Source organism: Mobula hypostoma, chromosome 18 (genome assembly GCF_963921235.1).
Source record: "Mobula hypostoma chromosome 18, sMobHyp1.1, whole genome shotgun sequence".
NCBI classification, from domain to species: domain Eukaryota; kingdom Metazoa; phylum Chordata; class Chondrichthyes; order Myliobatiformes; family Myliobatidae; genus Mobula; species Mobula hypostoma.
The window spans coordinates 58,340,148-58,364,774 of record NC_086114.1 but is presented as its reverse complement, the minus strand read 5'-3'; the positions used below and the strand labels follow the sequence as shown (position 1 = coordinate 58,364,774).

General features: G+C 40.4%; 1 protein-coding gene across 9 annotated transcripts in view; it reads right to left on the bottom strand.

Annotated features, from left to right (window-relative positions):
• herc1 (HECT and RLD domain containing E3 ubiquitin protein ligase family member 1) overlaps positions 1 to 24,627 on the bottom strand; it is a 270,719-nt gene that overhangs the window by 213,985 nt on the left and 32,107 nt on the right. For all 9 annotated transcript variants that reach the window (XM_063070950.1, XM_063070953.1, XM_063070952.1 and 6 more), the window contains exons 2-4: positions 9,445 to 10,400; positions 1,898 to 1,993; positions 1,428 to 1,622 (exon numbers count right to left, since the gene is read on the bottom strand). In XM_063070950.1, coding sequence (XP_062927020.1) covers positions 1,428 to 1,622; positions 1,898 to 1,993; positions 9,445 to 10,374 — 1,221 coding nt within the window. In that variant the 5' untranslated portion in view covers positions 10,375 to 10,400. The remainder of the gene's footprint in view (positions 1 to 1,427; positions 1,623 to 1,897; positions 1,994 to 9,444; positions 10,401 to 24,627) is intronic.

Genomic DNA, 24,627 nt, shown 5'->3' with positions numbered 1-24,627 from the left:
GGCAACAGAAAACACCTGGGCTGTAGCATGAAAAGTTGTATTTTAGAAGTCACCACATCTCCAGTAAAATTATCACAGTACAATACAATAACAGTGACCCTACAATATGGAAACGCATCCAATTTTCTCCTGTTTCAAAAGAAAACAGAAAAAAAATCCAGTTGGGTTGATTACTATACAGTAAATCTACTCTGAATCATCAGAAAATTTTCAGTGCTATGAAGTGGCACTTATTCACCAATAACCTACTCACCGCAACAAAAACTTTCACTAAACATGGAATAAAGAGCTAAATTCAAATAGTAAGGGGAGTTGATTTCAAGGCAAAATGTGACCAAGTCATCATCAAGAAGCTCTCATAAAAATTAAGGCAAAGGGGAAAGGGGATCAAGAAGTCACATCTCACTCAAGGGAAGGTAACTGTGCTTGTTCATGGTCAATAGAGTTTGTATTATTATTATTGCAGTAAATCTCCTGTAATCTGCTATCTCATTGTTTGGTAGTCTCAATGGTTTAGTAGGGTCCTATTCCCCATGTTCCCATTAAACTCACCAAGGCCCCTTTACTTGCACTCTCTTTAAACTCACCAGGGTCTCCGTTTCCCAAATTCCCTTTCAATATACCAGAGCACTAATCTCCATTTTCACTTTCCATTTAATGGGTTCACTGGCACATTTATTACACTAAACATGAATTAAAAGTGTGTTGAGGTATGATAAGAATAATAGCCAATTGTCCAGAAAATCTTCAAGCCTGGCCACCAAAGTCATAAGGATGCTAGATTATAAGAGTTTTACCGAAATGGCCAAAAGATGCTGAAGATGGAATTTTACCAAAGGAGATAAATCACTTTCCAGTAAGTTCACTTAACACATATAATGACAACATAATCAGAACACATTTCAGAATAAATTATTGAAATTAAATGTTCCAACCCATTTGCAAAAACATTACACAATATTCCCAAACAGCAGGAATTCTGCAGATGCTGGAAATTCAAGCAACACACATAAAAGTTGCTGGTGAACACAGCAGGCCAGGCAGCATCTCTAGGAAGAGGTGCAGTCCACGTTTCAGGCCGAGACCCTTAGTGCTGACGAAGGGTCTCGGCCTGAAACGTCGACTGCACCTCTTCCTAGAGATGCTGCCTGGCCTGCTGCGTTCACCAGCAACTTTTATGTGTGTTGATACAATATTCCCAAAAGCTTCTTCATGCAAATTAATGCTTTCTCTTCTTCAAAAGCTCATCTACCAAAATATTCACAAGATGACTAAAAAACACTGTAGATATACGTTGTGTCTCTAGTAGATACATCTAGTCAATTCTTGATGTATTCACCCCGACAGCTCAACACGATTCCTCTTTTATTGTAACACGTGCCAGTTCTGAAACTAAAGAACAGAGGAGATGTAACTACTCTACTTACAGTTTGTGCATCAGCAAAACTTAGGGCTAGTTTAGGCTGCAGAATTTTTTCCTGTGTTCCTTCAACTAGCTGATGACTGCTGTTACTACCCCACACATATACTTCACATGTTTCTGACACCATTGGAGTATCACCACTCTGCAAACTATCGGGGCTTGCACATGTCCTAGAGTAATCCGATGCCATTCGACAAACCTAAAACCAAAGACAAAGCAAACAATCAGTTTTAAGCTTTAGAACTCAAAATTAACAAAAACAAGTAATCTCATCAACAGGAACATTCAGCTTACTTAACTGATTATACATTTGCCAATGTAAGCTTCTATAATGCAAAAGTAATTCAATGGAGATGTAATACCGTATATCTGCACAAGTATACTATGAGCATAAAACAGTTCCAAAACAAGTCTGTTAGACAATTAGTTGAAATAATTAAATCAACAAAATATGCATGGAACTTTCTTCCATACCTCTTCAAAGAGGCAGAGAGCTGCCTCATATAATGAGCACAAGCCATCGGGTGTCCTAGTAGGTTCTCGCCACTGACTCCTATCAGCTGATGAACCCTATGAAAAGAAAAGTTTGGACAACCTATTAAAATTTTGTCAAATTTCAGCCAGTAAAGTTGATGCCTCAACAAAATGCAGTACAAATAGATCAGGGGTATCAGTGTGGTTGCCACAGTTGCATGGGAGAGACTCAGAATAATCCCAAAGCAGGAAAGGTTGTGGCCAAGTATAGACAGAGAGAAAATGAAATGACTGGGCAATTTCAACATTTCTCAAAATTTCCTCCTCCCCTCTAAATTAGGTGGAACAATGGACATCAATCATACTGTGTCTGTTTGTGCTGTTAAACTAAAAAGGTGAAACAACAGTCTCAATAAATACTGATAGCAGAGCAATGGAAACATAATAAATGTAAAGAGGGCAACTAATCCGTAAATAATGTTCTGATATCTGTAGTGCATGCAACTCTATACATACATGACAGAAAGCAATATCTACAGCAATCTCACTGAACAAGCCAACATTATTTCTAAGCGAACACGGGGAAGATGTTTCGGATATCCCAGCAGGGAAAAATCTCACCATTAGGATTTGGACGTTCAGGACCGAAATGACAAGAAATTTCTTCAACACAAAGTTAACATATCCTTCGAAATCCCTACAGAATAATAGATTTTTGAATGTTAATGGAAACAGGGCTATGGGCTTAGGTTATGAATGTGGTACTAAAGGGAAAATATCAGCCACAATCTTATGGAAGTAATCCAAATAACTGCTTTTTGCTTCCATTCCTTACATTCTGCAAAAACTTCATAAATTTTAAACACCTCAAACAATCTATTCTATTTTCCATTAAATGAGAAAGCCCTTATCCCGATGAAGCCCCAAATGATCTTCTCTCCACTTTCAAATGACTTCTGCCTTCATTTTGAAATAATTCTGTAAAATAGCTTGATTATCTGAATCATCTCTTGTATAACTTTATCTCTTTGTGTATTCTAATACACCTGATAAAATTCTGAGTGCCCTGTCAATTTCCATAACAAGTCTCTACTGTACTTTGCAACCTACCCCCTCTTAAAGACATGTCCTCTAATGTTCAAATTTCCCAGCTCCTCAGTGTTCTATTACTCCTCTAAAATTACATGTAGTAAAACTCAGCACACTCATATTTATCATGGAAACTATCAGTCTAACCTTTTAAACTTTCAGAAAGGAGCATCTCTGGGATAGGCACATGAAATTTGTTACAGTTACACACAGGAGATGAGGGAAAACTGTTACAGAGATAAACCAGGAAAGCAGAAGTTATTCCAAGTGAAGGGAAGGCTGAGAAGACTCAAAGGTCTTAAAATCATGATGGGTTTACAAAGAAAGATAAGTTTTTATAAATGGGTGAAATGTCAGTAACATTAAGGTCTAAGCTGCGTGAAAAAAAATATTTTTACTCAACAAGCGATTATGATTTGAATTGTACGGCTCAGTGGAGGTGTACCTGCATATTCATTAATGGACCTGGCTAAATATCAGAAAATAAATCACAGGGATATGGAAAAGAGTGAGTGTGTGGGTATAACTGGATAGCTCTTCAAAAGAGTCATGACATTCAACGGACAAAATTGCAGCCTGTGCTGTAACATTCTATAAGTGTTAAGTGATGCAGTCTTCTACAGATAACTATGCCTTGATTATTTATTTTCATCTTGGAAAAAAAAATAGATTTGGTTATCTGAAGTTGTGGCAAAATCCACATATGAAGCAATGGGACAGCATAATGTCACAGCCAGAACGATACTGCCTCATGGTTCCAGCAACCTGGGTTCAATCAGAACTTCCAATGCTGTCTGCGTGGAGACTGCCCCTTCACCTGTGACCTTGTGACCTTTCAGCCCCTATATCCCAAAGATGCACAGATTGGTAGGTTACTATTACCTACAAAACAAAACCAATCAAAAGAAAAACACAGAGCCAGAAATAACATGTCTACTCTTCTTTTTAACTTTACTGAGGCGCACACTTAGGATGTGGTGGTGTAATGACGTATGGGGTTCACATATAATCTGTAATAATTACATAAACAGAGAAAGTTCATTCAAGTACATTTACAGTATTGCTCAAATATTACCGAACTATTAAATTGTCCCATTCAGGCCCCAAATATTTAATCAGTGGAAAATTTCTTACTCTTGTGGGAAAACGTCTTTCTTGACTGGAGGTGGGGTCACTCTGCTTGGCAAGTGAGATTTGTGGCTGTAAAACAATCTCAGGGTCTGGGGCCTCCTCCATGGCAGTTGTAGAAGTTGACTCCAAAACTGCAGGAAGTGTTTCTGACAGCTCTGGGCACCTTTCTTCTGGACGTGTTGGCATCCCGAACAGTGCATAGCAAGCTGCTTGATCTGCTGATCTATCCCAGGCCACAAGACAAAGCTTCAAGCCAATGCCTTCATTTGACCATGCCTAGGTGGCAAACATGCAACTCCTCCAACACATTAGCTCTCTGCTAGGATTGCACAATTCCCAAACCCCACTTAAGGCACCCCCCATCAAGGGCAAGTTCATCCTGGCACTGGTGACAATGGAGGCACCAGAATTTCTGCTACACATACCAGTTATTTTGTAGGCTCTAGATAGTGAGGGGTCTCTTCTGGTTTTCATTTGGATCATCTCTGTCCTAATAGGGAGACTTTCAACTTGCATTAGGAAGAATACATCAAGAGGCGTGGCATCTTTTGTAAACTTTTCAGGCATTTCCTTTTGCAAGAGTAAACAGGACAATCCACCAGCATTCCCATAATTAGTCATCCTTTGAATTCGATCTTGTAATTGTGTCTTCCAAGAAACAGAGCTCATCTCTGCACTTATGCTGCTGCTGTTAGTGGAACACACTTCCATGGATTGAAAATGGGCGCTAGTGGTTGATGATCAGTAATGAGGGTAAACTCTCTCCCTTACAACTATTGGTTGAAACGTCTTACACCCCGAACCAGACTCAAGGCCTCTGTCAATCTGTGCATAATTTTTCTCTGCTGCGGTAAGGAAATATGATACAAAGGCTATGGGGCATCCACTTCCATTTCTCATGACATGGTGACATGACTGAAACCATACCCTAAGGCGAGGTGTCAGAGGCAAAGTTCACTGGACAACGTGAATCATAATGTCTGACGTCACCATTTCCTGTAACCTTTTTGAAAGCCACTTTACATTGCTTTGTCCATGGCCATTTCTTCCCGATCTGTAGTCACAAGTTCAAGAGATGGAGCTCTAAACCAGGTTTGGCAGGAACTTGATATGGTAATTGACAAATCCTAAAAAGGACCACAACAGTGACACATCCTTTGGCATTGGGATATCCACCACTGCTAGAATTTTCTCAGCACACATATGTAATCCTTCTGTGTCAATGGTGTAACCACAGTAAGTGATTCTTGGTTTAAAGAATTCGCACTTGTTGCACCGTGCTCTGAGCTCATAACCTTCTAATCTTTTTAGCACCGTCTTGAGGTCTCGGAGACGTTTCTCGTCATTCTTGCTGGTAACAACCATGTCATCCAGGTAACACTGAATGCCTGGGCAGCATTGCAGTACCTGATCCATAGCTTTCTGCCAGAGTGCTGGTGCAGATGTCACTCAAAAATTTGCCTATTATAGCAATAAACCCATTGTGAGTGTTAACACTGAGGAATACTTTGGACTCTCGTTCCATCTTCATTTGCAGGTAGGCTTCAACTAAATCCACTTTGCTTAAGTATTTTCCTTCAGAAAGGTTTGCAAAATATATCTTCTATTCTGGGCAGAAGGTATAGATACACTTTCAGTAGTGGGCTGATAGTGACCGTAAAATCACCACAGGTCCTGACAGACCCTTCCTTCTTGGCTACCAGGACCACGGGTGTTGCCCATGGGCTGTAATGAACCTTGAAAGCAATTTCTTCAGCTTCCCTGCAATCTAGCTCACTGGCTATTTTATCACAGATGATATAAGGAACTGGACTGGCTTGGTAAAACTTGGATGTGGCATTTTCACTTTACACTATTTTACAGTTGACATGTCTGAACTTTCCAATGTCATCCTTGAACACCTGTGGCATCATCCAGTGCCTTTCTTAATTTGGCTCCTGTTGACTCTTTTGCAAGGGATGGGGCATGCAAATGGTGGATGGGTTGTAATTGTCTTAGTCAATCACGATTCCACATTGCTGGTCCTCCTGTTTTTAAATACATACAAGCCCAATGTGTCTTGCTGATTGTTGTATTTCACTGTGACGAATGTCATTCCCACAGGAGTTATCTTTTCTCCAGTATAAGTTCTTAGTTGGTTACCTACAGGCTTCAGTTCAGTATCTTTGAAATGCCATTCGAACTCATTTTGTGGAATGGCTGAAACAGCCAAGTCAGTGTCCAATTCCATTTTAATTAATTTACTGTTCACACCTTGTGTAAGCTATAGTGCATTGTCTATTGTTAATATTGTAAATTTCAAGACCAGCCTGTTCTGTGCCACTGTCATCATTAGCAAATTTTTCATCAACAGTATGCAGATTACTACTCTTTTTGAAGATGCAACTTGACTTTTTAATCTTTTTCTCTTACCTGTGAGGTCCATTTATTTTTGTCTCACCAACATTCTCTTTGTATGCACCTTACTTTGTTACGTTTTCTGTAAGTTTCACCTTTAAACCAGCATTGGTCTGGTGTACCCGAACCCCTGCCACAACGGTATCATAATTTGTTTGGCCAGGCAGGCTTCTGTTTAGACGTTGCAATTTTGTTCTGCTCACCTTCATTCCTGGCTGCAACTCAATTGCATCCCTTTTTGCTGTTTCCATTGGTGCAACAATTTCACCTGCTTTTTTTTTGTTAAATGCAAGTTGTGCTTCAGTTAGGATCCATTTCTGAATGCTTTCTTGTAAGATTCCACAATCTTTCATTGCATCATTAAGCCTATTACTGAACTGACAATACACATTTTCAATTCAGCAATGCACGTTGAAATGGACTCCCTTCATTTTGATTCTGCTTATGTAAACTTAAAGTGTTCTGTAAACAACAACAGTTTCAATTCTAAATGTTACGGCATTACTTTCACAATATCAGCAAAGCTCATTTCAGCTGGTTTGCTAAGAGCAGTCAAACTGCTCAGCAAAAGCTTTTCCACCAAAAACTGACAATCACTTCTCATCCGCTATTTCATTTGCTTCAAAATACTGCTCAATTTGTTTAGTATACATCAGCTGATTATTCGTTGTACAATCAAATGTGTCTATGTAGCCAGCTATTTCTGCTCTTTCTTAATTTATGATCATCACCCGGTACTCACTATTTCTGCCTTTCTTTTTCCAAAAAAAAACATGACCGTCTCTCTTCCTTTCGCAAAGAAACAGGTGTTTTACTTTTTGTTTATTAAAAAAAAATTGAACATCTTGCTGTGCTTCAACAGGTAGGTAGTCTTCTCGGGTTCATTTACAAACTTCCTCATCGCAATTATTAGGTTTGGTAGCTCCTAAACATAAAACTAATCAAAAGAAAACATGGAGCCTAGGAATAATATCTACAATATTACTCAAGTATTACTGAGATATTAAATAAACAATGGTTAACTCACCATTGTAATTTGCTTCTGGCATTAGTGCAATATTATTGCAAGATAGTTGGTATGGATTCAGTGGACCACTGATCATTGCTTACATTTGCCCTTTCTGAAAAGCATTGGCCATAATCCTTTTGATATTCTAAAATCAACCTTCTTTAACTAAGTTAGAAGATTCATGTGAAGCAGATTTGATAATTCATACATGCAGTCATTTTGTCCTCCCACTTTTTATAAATTCATACTCATTACCATAATTTATACTGTCTTTCTCTGTATTTTTCTACAAACGTATTAGATTTTGATCTTGTTTTATTATTATTGTGCAACTCACCATTAATCAGTGAAGTCTTAAATCGATCAGACCCTCTGATATCTTCACTCTGATTTCCCATTACATTTCAGAGTGCAAGTCATTTTATTTTGACAGTGTCCCCTATTACTTTCAGAACTACTTCCTCAGCTAAAGCAATTACTCCTCTTTCTATAATATACACATGAATTCACAAACTAAGAGCAACAGCGCTATTCATTCAAGCCTGCTCTGTTGATTAATAAAATTGTGGCCAATCCTTTCCTCCTACCTTTGTTTATTAACACCTACCTGTATCTTAAAATATACTGAAAGGGATGTGAAAGAAGAGTTTTTACCAAGCCTCATGAGCCCCAAAAAAACCTTACCTTATTTTAAACAATGACATAAATATAATTCTTGATGTTCTCACAAAAGATATTATCTTCTCCATGTTCACTCAGTCAAAACCCTTAAAGATCTTACAGGCTTCAATAAAGCCTGTCCTCACTTTCCTGAACTCCAACACTGCAAGTTTAACCTGTTCAACCTAACCTCATAAAACAACATTCTTATTTCAGTTATTAGTTTAGTAAGTCTTTCTCTGAACTGCTTCTAATGCAAAAACATTCTTCTTCAAATAGGAAAACCAACACCAAACATAGTGCTCCAAGTGTGTCCTCATCATAATTGAAGTACAACCTTTCTACTTTTCATTCTACTTTTCTATCAATAAACATTCTTTTCTATTGCTTGTGGGATCTACATACTAAACTTTTACAAACAGTACATGAGGATGCCCAGCTCCCTCTGCACTTTGAGTCCTGCAACGTCTTCCCACTTAGATACAGGTCGACCTTCACTAATCCGGCACCATTGGGACCTGAGGAGTGCCGGATCAGTGAAAATGCCGAATTACAGAAGGATCACACTAAGCATAATCAGTGCCGGATTATCAAAGGAACCGGATTACAGGTAGTCGGATTAGTGAAGGTCGACTGTAATATGCTTCTTCAAAGTTCATGCCAAGATGGACAATTACACATATACTCCACCTGTTGATATTTTTTTTAATTTTCACAACCACAAGCTGCTTCTATGAACCACTAATATTTCTGTACATAAAAACCATTTATTATTTTCCTACATGTTGCCTGCCACATTTCACATACATTTAGCCACTCTTATTAAATTATCCATTTCTTTTACTTTTCCTGGGAAACTGATTGAGAATATGTGGGGAAAGTTTTGGAGCTGGAGACAGCAGGGGCAAGTGCAGGATGGTGGTGGAGGAGGAAATATTATACAATGTTGAACCACGCCCATTTGGGCTGGGCTTGCTCCACTAGATGGCCTCTACTGGTACTTCAAAGCTTACACATGTTAACCATCTTATTGTTTCTTCACATTACTGTAGACAACTGTGCATACCATTGCAGTTGTTATTAAATATTAACAATACCCTTAGCATCATTCCTGTATGTTTAAACTAAATGACCCATGAATTGTGCAGCTAAAAAAATCTTTAAGGAATTAATATATTCAAAGCAACATGTTCTTTCCTGTCAAGCAAACAACAGCCTTTTTAATACCATTTTCTCAAATGAAATTAGATTTGATACATACCAAAGAACGCCTCATTTGCACCAGAATACTCATGAAACAATCATAGCTGATCATTCCCTCCCAACTCAGGGATAGTTTTGTTTTTTCCATGGTACTAACGACAGCAGATGCAGCCAAAGCCATTTCTATCCACTCTAAAAAGTATCGCAGTGAACCCCTCTGGGCTGCAAGACCAAGGAGCAGTTCTGATGCTAGTCTTCGCCCCAAAATATCAGCTCCTGAGTTCGGCATTGTGACTCCCTTTAGGAATGTTGTTACTTGAGATAAGCAGTCCAGTCCCATTGGAGGAATTTTGCTTTCATTTGCTAAAGACAATGGTGGTAATGAGCTAATCACATCTATTGCTGTACTGATAACATCATTGCAGAGGTTCAGTCCTGGCACTGTAGAAGGCGTCATCCAGTTCTGTCGTAATAGTGCAAACAATAAACTCAATCCAGTCCGAACCCCCATCTCAATCAGAGCATCTGTACTGGATCTTGGCCGTTCACTGACAGAATGGATATCCACTGATCCAGAACTGCTTTCTGGTGAATGCTGTTGCTGTTTGACTTTACCTTTGTCATGGTATTTGTTGGAAAGAGCATAAAAAACACGCTGCAACACTAATAATCGTTTCCGAAGGGCTGCTGCAAATGGAGAATCTGAGCACACCATCTTTGCCAGAGCCAGCTGGCTACTAAGGAGAGCATCCAAATAATGTTCTTGTTCATCGCTAGAGAGGGACTCACGTTCAAAATCTGGTAACTGGGGTCCCTTAAGGCAGAGCACTTGCTGTGGTAATGGTACCACTTCCTTACTGCTAATTAGCTTATCATACAAAACAGAAACGCCCTCTCTTGTGGCAATGGACTCGCTGTCTTCTGTGATCCAGGAGCTGTTGAGATGCTCCAGCCATTTTAGCTTGACTGTTGGGATCATTAGAGCCATGATTAATCACTTTATTGCCATTAGACCTAAAAAGAAAAAGAAAAAAATGAAAACAATTAAATTCAGAGGTTTTTTTTAGGCAATTTATTGGTTGGTAATTGGTAAATTATTATCACATGTACCAAGATAAAGTGAAAAGCTTGGCTTCGCATGCCACTCACACATATCATTTCAAAACACAAGTACAAGGTAGTACAAGCAGCTTCTTGAATATTGACATTTGCCATAATCCTTTCTACTAATTCTGTATCAGCTGATAAACACATTGGGCATTCTTTGTCAATAGAGACTGGTGAAGAAGAATACAAATGGATAGAGGAGCAAAGTGGAAAACAGCAGCAAGTTCCAAATTGTGCAAGTATCATCAGATCAGTCAATCCAAATCTTTGAGCAGTCTATGGATTTGCTTTATATAAAAAAAAGTGCAATAGAATTTAATCGAGCATCAGCATTGGAGGTAGAAAGACTTCCACATACAGTCAGACATCCCACCTCTCCCAGGAGTTCCGGGAGTCTCCCGCATATCGATAGCGGCTCCCTGATGCCCGCAAATGATATACAATATCCTGGAAATCAATTTTTTTTTAAGAGGGGGGAGGGAGAGGGGGAAAAAAGAAAGAAAATGAATGAATCCTGCTTGATCTCGCTTTGTGCTAAGTAGACCTATCAGTTTTCTCTGTGGGCGGGCTTTACAATCGACCTCTCTCTCTCTTCCATAGTCCATCAGTTCAGTTACTGCCATCTGTAATGACCCTGAAATGATCCGGACAGCTGTTGGTGATGAAGTACAAAAGCCTGGCAAAGAAATTTCCAAGGCTGGCGGTGACAACCTGACTATGCGAGGCCGTCCTATACAGGTGGGGCGTGTTGGTGTCTTAAAGGGGATTAGAGCGGGGTTTAAATTGGAGCAAAATTCCAAAATCATCCGCTAAGACATCTTTAAGAATGTGCTCGCAGCAAGCAAATTCTTCGGGGTTTTTTTTCCTGAAACATTTCCACTTACAGGTACATCGAAGTCCGCAATGGGCTGGGTTTAAGCGCAGTCATTTTCAGAAGAAAAACCAATTTTAATAAATACTTGACCCCCCCACCGAGGTCTCATCATTAGGACAGCGAACTGTTTACCTGTGCTGCTCACTTAATATGCGTTTTGAATTACACTTTATTAAATAAAATGGTAATATATGGTAATAAAATCCCCCATTTTGACGTAAAAAAGTAAGTTCTGATCCCAACTATTGCAGGGAGTGTGTGTCTGTGAGTGAGTGAGTAAGGACGTATATGCGATCGGACGTTGTCTGAATGGACGTTAAGCGATGCACACCTGTAATAACAATACACCTTATGCTTTTATTTCTTTCAGGGACCACAACATATTAGGGAGGCTAAGCACAGGGAAGGCTGCTCAAGTATTTCACAGTTCTTTTCAGCAGAAAACCAAAGTCTGACAGAGGAGGTCACTAGAGCTGAGGTGTACTTTACATCTTTCATCATTGAGCATAACCTGCCATTCCAGGTGTGTAAACACACAGGCAAGCTATTCAGGAAAATGTTTCCTGATCCAGAAATAGCAAAAAACTATGCCTGCTCATCAACCAAGACAGCAGCTATTGTGAACATGGCACATTAAGGCAGAATTCAGAAGTCAGCTGTCTCAAAAAACACTTGTGAATCTGATGTCTTGCAAAATTAACAAATTTATTGACAGACTGCTATGAGATTGAGACTTCCGGTTCAGACCTCCCTGAAATGAGTTTTTGCAGGGTGGGATGTCTGTACAATGCATACAATAATGGTGGTATTTCAATTCCTACTTCCATGCCAAAAAGATTTTATTTTGTTCTGTGCCATTTTGACCTGAAGATGTTCTTCTGATCATCCATAAACTTACATATGCAACACATTGCCCAATGCACCGTGCTTCTACACTTTTACTCTGCCACTTAGTGCAAGACGATGATGACTGATCAAGGATCATACATCAAGAACTTGGGTATCCATTGCACTCTGCTCTGGCAGGGATGTGATCTAGTGAACAGAAAAAAAATCCTCTAACAAACTTACAGGTGTGGAACGCCACAGTAGTGTAACAGTTTGCACGACACTATTACAACTTGGGGCGGAACTCGGAGTTCAATTCCAGTATAACCTAAGGAGTCTCTGTATGTCCTTCCCGTGGAATGTTCTGGTTTCTTCTCACCGGGTAGGTTAATTCATCATTGTAAATTGCCCTGTGATTAGATTAAGGTTAAATCGGGGCTGTCGGGAGTTACTGGGGCAGCACAGCTCGAAGGACCAGAAGGCCCTACTCTACACTGCATCTCTAAACAAACAGATTAATAAGTAAGAGATACAAAAAAAACAAGCTGGTACAGGAGAGTCAAATATCAACTCAGCATGTCAAAAGATAAGAAAAGCCTTCTCTTCCGATCAATCGTTAAACTCTAATCAAGTACAGAAGATTCAGCAAATTCACACAGATTTTGATGGGATTTATCGTGTTAACATCAAATCTGAACTGACAAAAACAGGGTCAATCCCTCTGTCACATTAAAAATCTTACATGCAGTACCATACATTTACTTCTGATTTAACACCAAATCCATAAAAGGAAATGCAAACAAGCTTTGGTCTACACGTAGATAAAGACTGCATCTTTATCTACATTTAGATTGAAGCTCCCTGACATTTGGGCAGTGCTGACAAAACAGACTCATCAACTAGTAACTGTGCACTTTGTAGATGGAATAGCGTGCTTTGGCAGAGGGTATAAATGTTTAGGCAGATAGAATGCCAAATAAGGTGGTTACCTTGTATGGAAAAGGACATACAGACAGTAAAAATAGTGTAGTTGAAACATGGTAGCATAGTGGTCAGCACAACATTTTACAGTTCTGGCGATCTGGGTTCTATTCCCAATGCTGCCAGTAAGGAGTTTGTACATTCTCCCTGTGACTCTGGCTTATTCCTACATTCAAAAGACGTACTGGTTGGTAGGTTAATTGCTCATTGTAGATTGTCCCATGATTAGGCCAAGATTAAATTGAGGCATTGCTGGAAGGGCTTATTCCATGCTGTATGTCAATCAATCAATAAATAACAAGAGAAAAGGTGAAGTTACCCGCTTGGGCACACACATAACAGAACAGCAGTGTATTTGTGAAATGGTGAGATACTGAGTGCTGAGGCTACAAGGGACATGGGTGTACTTCAAAAGAAATCGCAAAGACAGATATTCAAGTGCAACAAGCAATTACCTTTTTACTGTAGAATTTAAACACAGGAGTAAAGAATTCTATTGCAATTGTGCAAGGACTTGACAAGGCCACTACTGGAGTACTGAGCAGTTTTAGGCTCTTTAGCTGGGAATAATACACAATAAAGCAAAACTTACTGAAATGGCAGGATTGTGGTAGGTAACTGAGACAGCATTCTCATTAATTTAGAAGAATGCAAGGAGATTACATCAAAACATACAACATCATTAAAGTTCTTTACAGGCAAACTACAGAGAGAATGTTTACCCTAGCTAAGGAGTCTAGGATGAGAGGACAGCTTCAGAATGAGAGGAAGGGTATTTGGAACTGAAATGAATGCAAATTTCAATATTTAGTTGATTGTGAACTTTGAGAAATTCTCTAGCCTGAAGGGTTGTGGGAATTCAGTCATTATGCTCATTCAAACTACAAATCAGAAGATTTCTGAACATTAATCAAGGAATAATGGGATAGTGCTGGAAACAGCATTGATACAGACAAATTAGCCATGATCTTAACGAATGGCACAGCAACACCTATTTCTCCATGCACCTTTGAGTGCATCTTCTATATATCTTGAATGGTGCCAAGTCTTTTGGAACTGTTGTTTGTAATCACTAGATACATGGATTCCTGGTTGTACGGGAAGTAGTGTGCTGACAAAGACATCTCATACTGGAAACTTTGTGTAAAATATTCTGTTAATTCCTTTTTTTCAGCTACAATATCTATACCCAATAGTTATTTCTATTATTTCCTGCAGGGCCAAAATAGTCAGTAGCTCAATAGGAAGCAACACACATAAAAGTTGCTGGTGTGCAGAGACGAAGGGTCTCGGCCTGAAACGTCGACTGCACCTCTTCCTAGAGATGCTGCCTGGCCTGCTGCGTTCACCAGCAACTTTGATGTGTGTTGCTTGAATTTCCAGCATCTGCAGAATTCCTGTCGTTTGCGAGCTCAATAAGAAACCGGGACTGCTTTGCTCAATTGATTAAAGGTGACAAAAGTAATGAATAAGTGGTACATCGTGTCAAAGCCCCTGTTGTGCGAACAGCCATTGCAGAAATATATGGCTGCAAGGGGATCAAAGCTATGAACTTTGTACTTAAAAATATTTGACCTTTGGCAATTCAGATGGGAAAGATGAGGTGATAAGACAACAGCAGATGTCATTTCATTGGCTCAGCTCTGGAACATTTGGGCAGTGAAGATGCATACACCAGGATGCTTTTCATTGACTTAAGCCTAGAATTCAAGACTATCATCCCTTCAAAACTAATCAATAAGTTCCAAGACCTAGGCCTTGATAGCTTCTCATGCAACTGGATCCTCAATTTCCTCACTTGCAGCCCAGATGCTGGTCAGCTTGGATTGGCAACAGCATCTCCTCCACAATTACCACAAGCACAGTTGCACCACAAGGCTGTGTGTTTAGTCCCCAGCTCTGCTCACTTTATACTTATGACTGTGAGGGCGAGTACAGCTCCAATACTATATTTAAGTTTGCTGACAACACCATTGCTGTTGTCCAAATCAAAGGTGGTGACGAATCGAATATCAAATGGAGATTGAAAATCTGGTTGAGAGATGCTACAACAATCTCACTCAACATCAGCAAAATCAAAGAGCTGATTATTGACAACACTAGGAAGAAATTGGGGGTCCATGAGCCGGCACTCATTAGGGGATCGGAGGTGGAGAGGGTCAGTAACTTTAAGTTCCTGGGTGTTGTCACAGCATCTGTCCTGGGACTAGCACACAAGTGCCATTTCAAAGAAGATGCTGCAGTGTCTCTACTTTTTATTTTTATTTTTAAGAACTTCACGCAGAATCAGCATGTCATCTAAAACTTTGACAAAGTTCTATAAATGCAAAGTGGAGAGCATCCTGACTGGTTGCATCACAGCCTGGTATGGAAACACCAGTGCCCAAGAATGGAAAAGCCTGCAAGAAGCAATGGATACAGCCCAGTTCATCACAGGGAAAGCCCACCCAATGATTGAGCATATCTACAAAGATTCCTGCCAAAAGAAAGCAGCATCCATCATCAAGGACCATAACCATCCAGGCCATGCTCTGTTTTCGCTGTTACCATTCAGGTGGTGGTACAAGAGCCCAATGTCCCATAGCACCAAGTTCAGGAACAGTTACTACCCTTCAACCATCAGGCTCCTAAAGCAGTAGGACAACTTCACTCACAACACTGAACTGATCACACAACCTGTGGACTCACTTTCAAGGACTCTACTACTCACATTCACAACATTATTTATTTTTATTATCAATATTTGTTTTTGTTTGAATTTGCAGTTTGTCTTCTTTTGCACATTGGTTGCTTGTCAGTTTTTGTTTTTTACCGATTCTATTGTACTTCTTTGTTCAACTGTCAGTGTCTGTAAGGAAGTGAATCTCGGTAGTATTTGGTGAGATATACATACTTTGATAATACATTTACTTTGAACTTCAAACATTTAAGATAATATTGCTAATGAAATGTGAAATAGTAGTTGTGAAAAGTCTTGTTGGCTCGGAAGACACCGTTCATTTGTATGGAGGTTAAAAGCAGCAAGGAAAAGGTGGTAGCGGTTAGAATTATGTACAAACCCTGAAAACAGCAACCACGCAGTAGGAAAAAGGTATACATCAACAAATAATGGGAAGATATAAAAAGAGCACTGCATTAAATATGGGACACTTTAATCTTCAGGTGGATTGACATAACCAAGTTGAAAAGGATGGCTACAAAAACAAAATTCAAAAAGTATACTTGGGAACTTTATGGAGCAAAACATGATGGAACACAATAATGGAAGAATAATTAGTGTTTTTAATGCCCCTGGGATGTCCTAAATGTTTCACACTCAATCAAATTAACTTCAAATTGCAGTCACTATTTTTATTAAGTAAACAGCCAACCTGCACAAAGCAAGAACACAGAAGCAATCAAATAAATATCCAGAATTTACTTCAGTATAAAGTACAAACAGAAAAATCTTTGTTCTTGGAATGCCCAAGATATTTGAACACCCAAATAGAAAGGGACTACTTGGAAGAGTCTTCTGAAAATTTGCACCTATAACTTTGCACAGCCCTCTCACTAATGCATTTAAATAGAGATTATATTTTCTCATCCACACTGGTTGTGAAGTCCAAGTGTTCTGACTTACATTCTGGAGTACCATCATCTAAGACAAACTAGAATTAAATAACAACTGTTCTAGATAAGTGCCTGTCTATTTGGCAAAGAGCCAGAATCAATGAGCTTTCAGAAAAACAAAGAACAAATGCTTTTCCTGCATGGCAACAAGCAAAAAAAAAACCTGATTACCAACAGACTTTAAAACGCATACAAAATAAGGAGGAAAATTTAATATGAGGAAAGCAAGGAGAATCAAAAGAATGCAAGATCCATTTACATTTTTTTGATCTCAAGAAAAAACTATGCCTGTGAATAAATTAAAAGGCATGAATAAAAACATATCATGAAATAATTAGAAAGATGGCAAGTTCACCAAAAATAGCAGTAACAGTAACAACAAACTGCATGTTAATCTCTTTGCCTTCTGTGGGCAAGCCAGTTCTGGATCCACAAAACAATGTCCCCCTGGATCCATGCCTCCTTACTGTCTCAATAAGCCTTGCATGGGGTACATTTGTCAAATGCCTTGCTGAAATCCATACACATTTACTGCTCTACCTTCATCAATATGTTTAGTCACATCCTCAAAAAGATTCAATCAGGCTCATAAAGCACGACCTGCCTTTGACAAAGCCATGCTGACCATTCCTAATCATATTATGCCTCTCCAAACGTTCATAAATCCTGCCTCTCAGGATCTTCTCCATCAACTTATCAACCACTGAAGTAAGACTCACTGGTCTATAATTTCCTGGGCTATCACTACTCCCTTTCTTGAATAATGGAACAATATTCACAACCCTCCAATCCTCTGGAACCTCTCCCGTCCCCATTGATGTTGCAAAGATCATCACCAGAGGCTCAGCAATCTCCTCCCTCGCCTCCCACAGTAGCCTGGGGTACATCCCATCCAGTCCTGGTGACTTATCCAACTTGATGCTTTCCAAAAGCTCCAGCACATCCTCTCTCTTAATATCCAGATGCTCAAGCTTTTTACTTCACTGTAAGTCACCCCTATAATCGCCAAGATCCTTTTCCATAGTGAATCCCGAAGCAAAGTACTTATTAAGTACCTCTGCTATCTCCTCCGGTTTCATACACACTTTTCCACTATGACACTTGATAGACCCTATTCTCTCACATCTTATCCTCTTGCTCTTCATATACTTGTAGAATGCCTTGGGGTTTTCCTTAATCCTGTCCAACAAGGCCTTCTCATGGCCCCTTCTGGCTCTGCTAATTTCTTTCTTAAGCTCCTTCCTGCTAGCCTTATAACCTTCTAGATCGCTATCATTACCTAGTTTTTTGATCCTTTTGTAAGCTTCTTTTCTTCTTGACGAGATTTACAACAGTCTTTGCACACCACAGTCCCTGTACCCTACCATCCTTTCCCTGTCACATTGGAATGTACCTATGCAGAACTCCACGCAAATATCCCCTGAACATTTGCCACATTTCTTCCATACATTTCCCTGAGAACATCTGTTCCCAATTTATGCTTCCAAGTTCCTGCCTGCTAGTCTCATATTTCCCCTTATTCCAATTAAACACTTTCCAAACTTGTCTGTTCCTATCCTTCTCCAATACTATGGTAAAGGAGATAGAATTGTGATCACTATCTCCAAAATGCTCTCCCACTGAGAGATCTGACACCTGACCAGATTAATTTCCCAATACCAGATCAAATACAGCCTCTCCACTTATAGACTTATCTACATATTGTGTCAAAAAACCTTCTTGAACACACCTAACAAACTCCACCCCATCTAAACCCCTCACTCTAGGGAGATGCCAATCGATATTTGGAAAATTAAAATCTCCCACCACGACAACCCTGTTATTACTACACATTTCCAGAACCTGTCTCTCTATCTGCTCCTCGATGTCCCTGTTACTATTGGGTGGTCTATAAAAAACACCTAGTAGAGTTATTGACCGCTTCCTATTCCTAACTTCCACCCACAGAGACTCCGTACACAACCCCATCATGACTTCCTCCTTTTCTGCAGCCGTGACACTATCTCTGATCAACAGTGCCACACCCCCGCCTCTTCTGCCTCCCTCCCTGTCCTTTCTGAAACATCTAAACTTGAAGTAACCATTCCTGCCCCTGAGCCATCCAAGTCTCTGTAATGGCCACAACATCATAGCTCCAAGTACTGATCCACACTCTAAACTCATCCGCTTTGTTCATAATACTCCTTGCATTAAAATAGACACATCTCAAACCATCGGTCTGAGTGTGTCCCTTCTCTATCACCTGCCTATCCTCCCTCTCGCACTGTCTCCAAGCTTTCTCTATTTGTGAGCCAACCGCCCTCTTCTTCTATCTCTTCAGTTTGGTTCCCACCCCCCAGCAATCCTAGCTTAAACTGTCCGCAATAGCTTTAGCAAACCTCCCCGCCAGGATATTGGTCCCCCGGGATTCAAGTGCAACCCGTCTTTTTTGTACAGGTCACTCCTGTCCCTGAAGGGGTCCCAATGATCCTGAAATCTGAATCCCTGCCCACTGCTCCAACCCCTCAGCCACACATTTATCCTCCACCTCACTCTATTCCTATACTCACTGTCACGTGGCACAGGCAGTAATCCCAAGATGACCACCTTTGTGGTCCTGCTTCGCATCTCCCTTCCCAACTCCCTGTCAAGGGGTACAGTCACAGGGGTGCTCTCTAGCCTCTGACTCCTGCCCTTCCCTCTCCTGACTGTTACCCACTTATCTGTCTCCCTATAGCTTCTCTCTATCACCTGCTCACTCTCCCCGACCAGATGAAGGTCATTGAGCTGCATCTCCAGTTCCCTAACGTGGCCCCTAAGGAGCTTGCAGCTCGACGCACCTGGGGCAGATGTGGCCGTCCAGGAGGCTGGGAGTCTCCTGGACTTCCCATACCTGACACCGAGCACAGAATACACATACTTCCTGACTGTAATCTACACAGATAACCTACAAACCTTGCCTCGACCCGTTAATGCCGAAGCACTGTTGAGCCAAAGCCTTCCTGCTCTGTCTCCCTCTACTACAACGCCCGCTCTATAAAGCTGTTTTCTTTTAAACTCTTCTCGCTGTCCTCATTGGCTGACAATCACATGCTTGCGCAATCGTGCCCCGATCAAACCGCTGAAGAAATATATGTAGTCCAAGACCCTGAGCAAATTGATGGTACAGTTCCCTGCAAATCTGCCTGTTGTTCTTCCAATCGAACACTGGAGGGCAGCACCCAAAGGAGAGGCCAACCCCCAGCTGAGCATGGATGCCACACTACACTGCCTCTGGCATCTCCTCACCTGGATTGCATCAGCAGACAAGCCCGCTGCTTGAGGGCTAATCCTCACTACAACTGAGGCTATGCAGACCTGTGGCAATTTACATTATCAATGTTCAACAGGGTCTTACGTTCTCAAGAGAAACGTCAAAGACAAACATCTGTGGCTACACTGCCCACCGCCTTCGTGCACCAACTCCAATGGCTTTGAGTAGCAGGCACCCACAGTTAACCCCCCGGCCGGCTCCTCCTCCAACCAACAAGCAGCTCACTGATGTGGTAGACCTGCTATACCCAAAGTTCCGAGTCCAGTATAGTCATGTCATCATAAAAATCACAATTAACAAACAAAAAAGAGAGGCTGCTGCATACAAATGAACCGCCATCTTACCAGAAGATATATTCATTCCTTGAACAACAGGGAAGCAAAAGTATTAGTAGCTCAATTTAAATACATAGTTTTAAAAATGTATGTTTCTGATTCTATACAACTACTGATGTTGTACTTTTCACTATCATAATCCAAGGTGGGAAACCTGTTATCATTAGGAGCCTATAATGCTAGGCCCAGAGCAATATGGTCGACTTTTCACTGTCTTTGTATCAAAACTGCTGCTTTGAAAGATAAGAATACAACTGAATGAGCCATGCGGCATCAATCTAAATTTCAGATTCAATCTTGGCAAAGCCTCCCTCAGCCTGTTCAATCTTTCAAAGTCCTCCTCCTTAACAAGACTGGTGTTTCAGATAGGAGAGTTGTTCCTTGGACTCATCATGAAACAGCCTGACATAAATACACTCAGAATTCTTACTTGTAGCCCCACTCTTCTTCACAATTCCTGAATATGTACAGACTCATCCAAGATGACAAGATGGTGTATCCCCGAAGTCCTCAAATGAATCAGATACCATGAAGACACTTGGGATCAAGTTAAGCATTAGCAATGGAATCTCCTACTCATGAACACATACTGTAGACACATAATTCATCATTCAGTGTGCTGTACAATGTTTTAAAATATTAAGAGAAGCATGGACAAAGGTTTCACCTATCAGTATGCCAGTTTGCACTCCTTATCTTTTCCCCATCTTCTGCTTTCTCCTCCTCCCCCGCACCCCCCCACTTCCTTTCCAGCCTTGATAAAGGGCCTTAGTCAAAACTGTCAACTGCTTATTCCTCTCCAATGCTGCTGCCTGACCTGCTGAGTACCTGCAGCATTTTGTGTGTGTTGCTCTGGATTTCCAGCATCTAAAAAACCTCTTTGTGTTTAAGATGTACTGTGGGTTGGTGGCATCAATACCCACCACCAAATCAGCTAGCCAAATCACAAGGGTATGAGTTGTGGGATGGGTATTTTACAGCCAGTTACACCATACCACACAGTACACCTTTTCCACCCTCTACAAAAAGGAAGCCATGGATATGATACAATATACTCACTTAACTAGAAGGGTGCACTTCCAATGAGACTTCAGCGGCCTAGCATCATCCACAAAGAAGCCTATTGATTGGCGCCCCATCCACTACCATAAACTTTTACTAACTCCACTAAAGGCACAGCCAAGTCTCAGTATATACCATCTACAAAATGTACAGTGGTAACTTACCTGTCAGCATCTCCCAAACTTGTAATCTCTGCAGTTATAAGGACATATCATCTGGACTTGGAAATATACAGTCTGTTCCTTCATAGTCACTGGGTCTACATCCTGGAATTCCTTATCCTACAACACTGTTTATATACCTTAATAACGAGAAATACATCAATTCAATCAACCAGCTAACTATCACCTTATCGGGAGCAATTTCAGATGGGTGATAACTGCTGACCTTGCCATCAACATCTTCGTACTATACGGTGGCACAGCTAAAAGAGCCGATTCCCAACAACAGTAGTGATCAAGTTCTGTCCTGATTCATGGTGCTGTGCACAGCCTGCATGGCCTCCCCTGTGATCACACAAATTTTCACCAATTTCCTCCCACATCCCAAGATATGCAGGTTGATATCTTAATTGGCCACCCAGGGACAGCCTGTAATTCTAATTAATCCTCTTTTATTCTCCTCACATCCCCCATAAACTCACCCATATTCTAACAGACATTAGCAACAAATTACAGCAGCCAGTTAACTTACCCACATCTTTGGAATGTGGAAACCAGAGAACCTGGAAGAAGTCCACTGATCACAGGGAGAACGTGCAAGCTCTGCACGAACAGTACACCAGGTCCAAAGTAAACCTGGTTCTGCACGGCCATGAGACAACAGCTCTAGTAGCTGTGCCACCGTGCTGACACACTGTACCATAGGCTCAACTAGAATTAATTATACTTACTAATTTCTGTGAAAGATCTATTGTGTCACAGAAGCTTGATATAAACGTTTGACTATTAAATAAAAATCTTCAAATTTTGACTTACTTTATTCCATCCATGATATTTCTCATTTCCTTTGATAACAATAAATGGCATCCTTTATATTGTTACATACATCAAAGTTGCTGGTGAACGCAGCAGGCCAGGCAGCATCTATAGGAAGAGGCGCAGTCGACGTTTCAGGCCGAGACCCTTCGTCAGGACTAACGTTAGTCCTGACAAAGGGTCTCGGCCTGAAACGTCGACTGCGCCTCTTCCTATAGATGCTGCCTGGCCTGCTGCGATCACCAGCAACTTTGATGTATGTTGCTTGAATTTCCAGCATCTGCAGAATTCCTGTTGTTTCCTTTATATTGTTGTTGGTTAGAGTACTTTGAGAACATGAACGATAGCCTAGTAATGAGTCTCTGTCAAATAAAGAATCACCATGTCCGCCCATCCAGGCAAATTAACCCAAATCACTGATAAAATGCAAAAAAAAAAGCAACCACAATGCAACTGTGTGGTGTTTTGAACTTCACAAAAGTTATCACTCTAGTTGCAAAACACGTCAGAAGAGTCTAAAGGTCCTCCTTTCATTTCAATTATTATTTGATTATAACTGTGAAGTGTGATGACATGATGTGGGAACTACAATTTATTTATAGATAAATTGTTTTACTCTAGTTATGAGTAAATGCTTTTTTGTTGAAAGCATATATTGAACTCAGTGAATTGACACTATACACCATTATTCTGATCTGCTACTCTGACTCACTTCTCTTTTTTAAAAAAATGTACTCTCAGTATCATTTCTAACTGAGAGAACACTTGTTCCTATATTTTTGTTAATAATCAAGTTATCAATAGATTTATAAAATGGTTTGTTTCCTTCTGCCTGCATCCCTTTATGGATTAAAGCAATACTATACCTGCTTTAATACAGGCAACCTACTCCCAACGTATTTTCACCCCAACAGTTTTCAAATTGCCAGGAATAGACAATTTAGTTCATAGTTCCTTTCACCTTACTTGGAATGACACAACCATGATCAAGTATTTACCAAATGTAACCCAACATACCAAAATAATTCATGCTATTTCAATAATAAATCATTACTTTTATTCATTACTATAAAGTATTTTGCTCATTATAAAACCATCTTCCAAGTGAAATACTGTAAAATATGCAAATATGCCCAATCACATCTTTGCATTGTGCATTTGTACAATCCCCTATTAACATCCCACCTATTTGGAGGGAGTTTATGCCATGAAATTTGTTTTGTGACAGCAGTACTGTGCAAGATTTTAAAATTGCTACGTTACAATAAACAGTGCAAAAGAGAAATAGTGAGTTAGTGCTCACGATCCATTCAGAAATCTGGCAGAGGGAAAGACGCTGTTCCTAAAATCTTGAATGTAGGTCTTCTGTGTCCTGTACCTCTTCCCCGATGGTAGTAATGAGATGAAGGCATGTCGTAGTTGGTGAGGGTCCTTAATGATGGGTGCCCCCTTCTCGAGACACTGTGTTTTGAAGATACCGTCAATAGTGTATAGGGTTGTGGCATGATGGAGCTGGCTGAGCCTACAATCTTCTGCAAACTCTTTCGATCCTGTGCACTGAAGCCTCCATACCAGATGGTGAGGTAACCAGTCAGAATGCTCTCCGTGTTACATCTATAAAAATTTGCTGGAGTCTTTGGTGACATCCCAAATCTCCTTAAAATCCTAATGATGTAGAGCCACTAGTATGCCTTCTTCACGATTGCATCGATATGTTGAGCTCAAGATAGATCCTTTGAGATGATTACACCCAGGAGCCTGAAGCTACTTGCCCCTTCTACTGCTGACCCCTGAATGAGGATTGGTGTGTTCTCCCAATTTACCCCTCCTGAAGTCCGCAAACAATTCCTTGCTGACATTGAATGCAAGGTTGTCGTTATAACACCACTCAACCAGCCAATCAATTTTGCTTCTGAACACCTTTTTGTCGTCATCTGAGATTCTGTCAACAACAGTAGCGTCACCAGCAAATTTATAGATTGTGTTTGAGCTGTGCCTAACCACACAGTCATGGGTGCAGAGGGTATAGAAGGTAAGCATGCATCCTTGAGGTGCTCCTGTGCTAACTGTCAGCAAGGAGACTTTATTATCAATCCACAATGACTGCAGTCTCCTGACGAAGAGGTCAAGATTCTTCAGGAGGTGCTCATGGAGTGAGGTTGTTTTTGGCTTC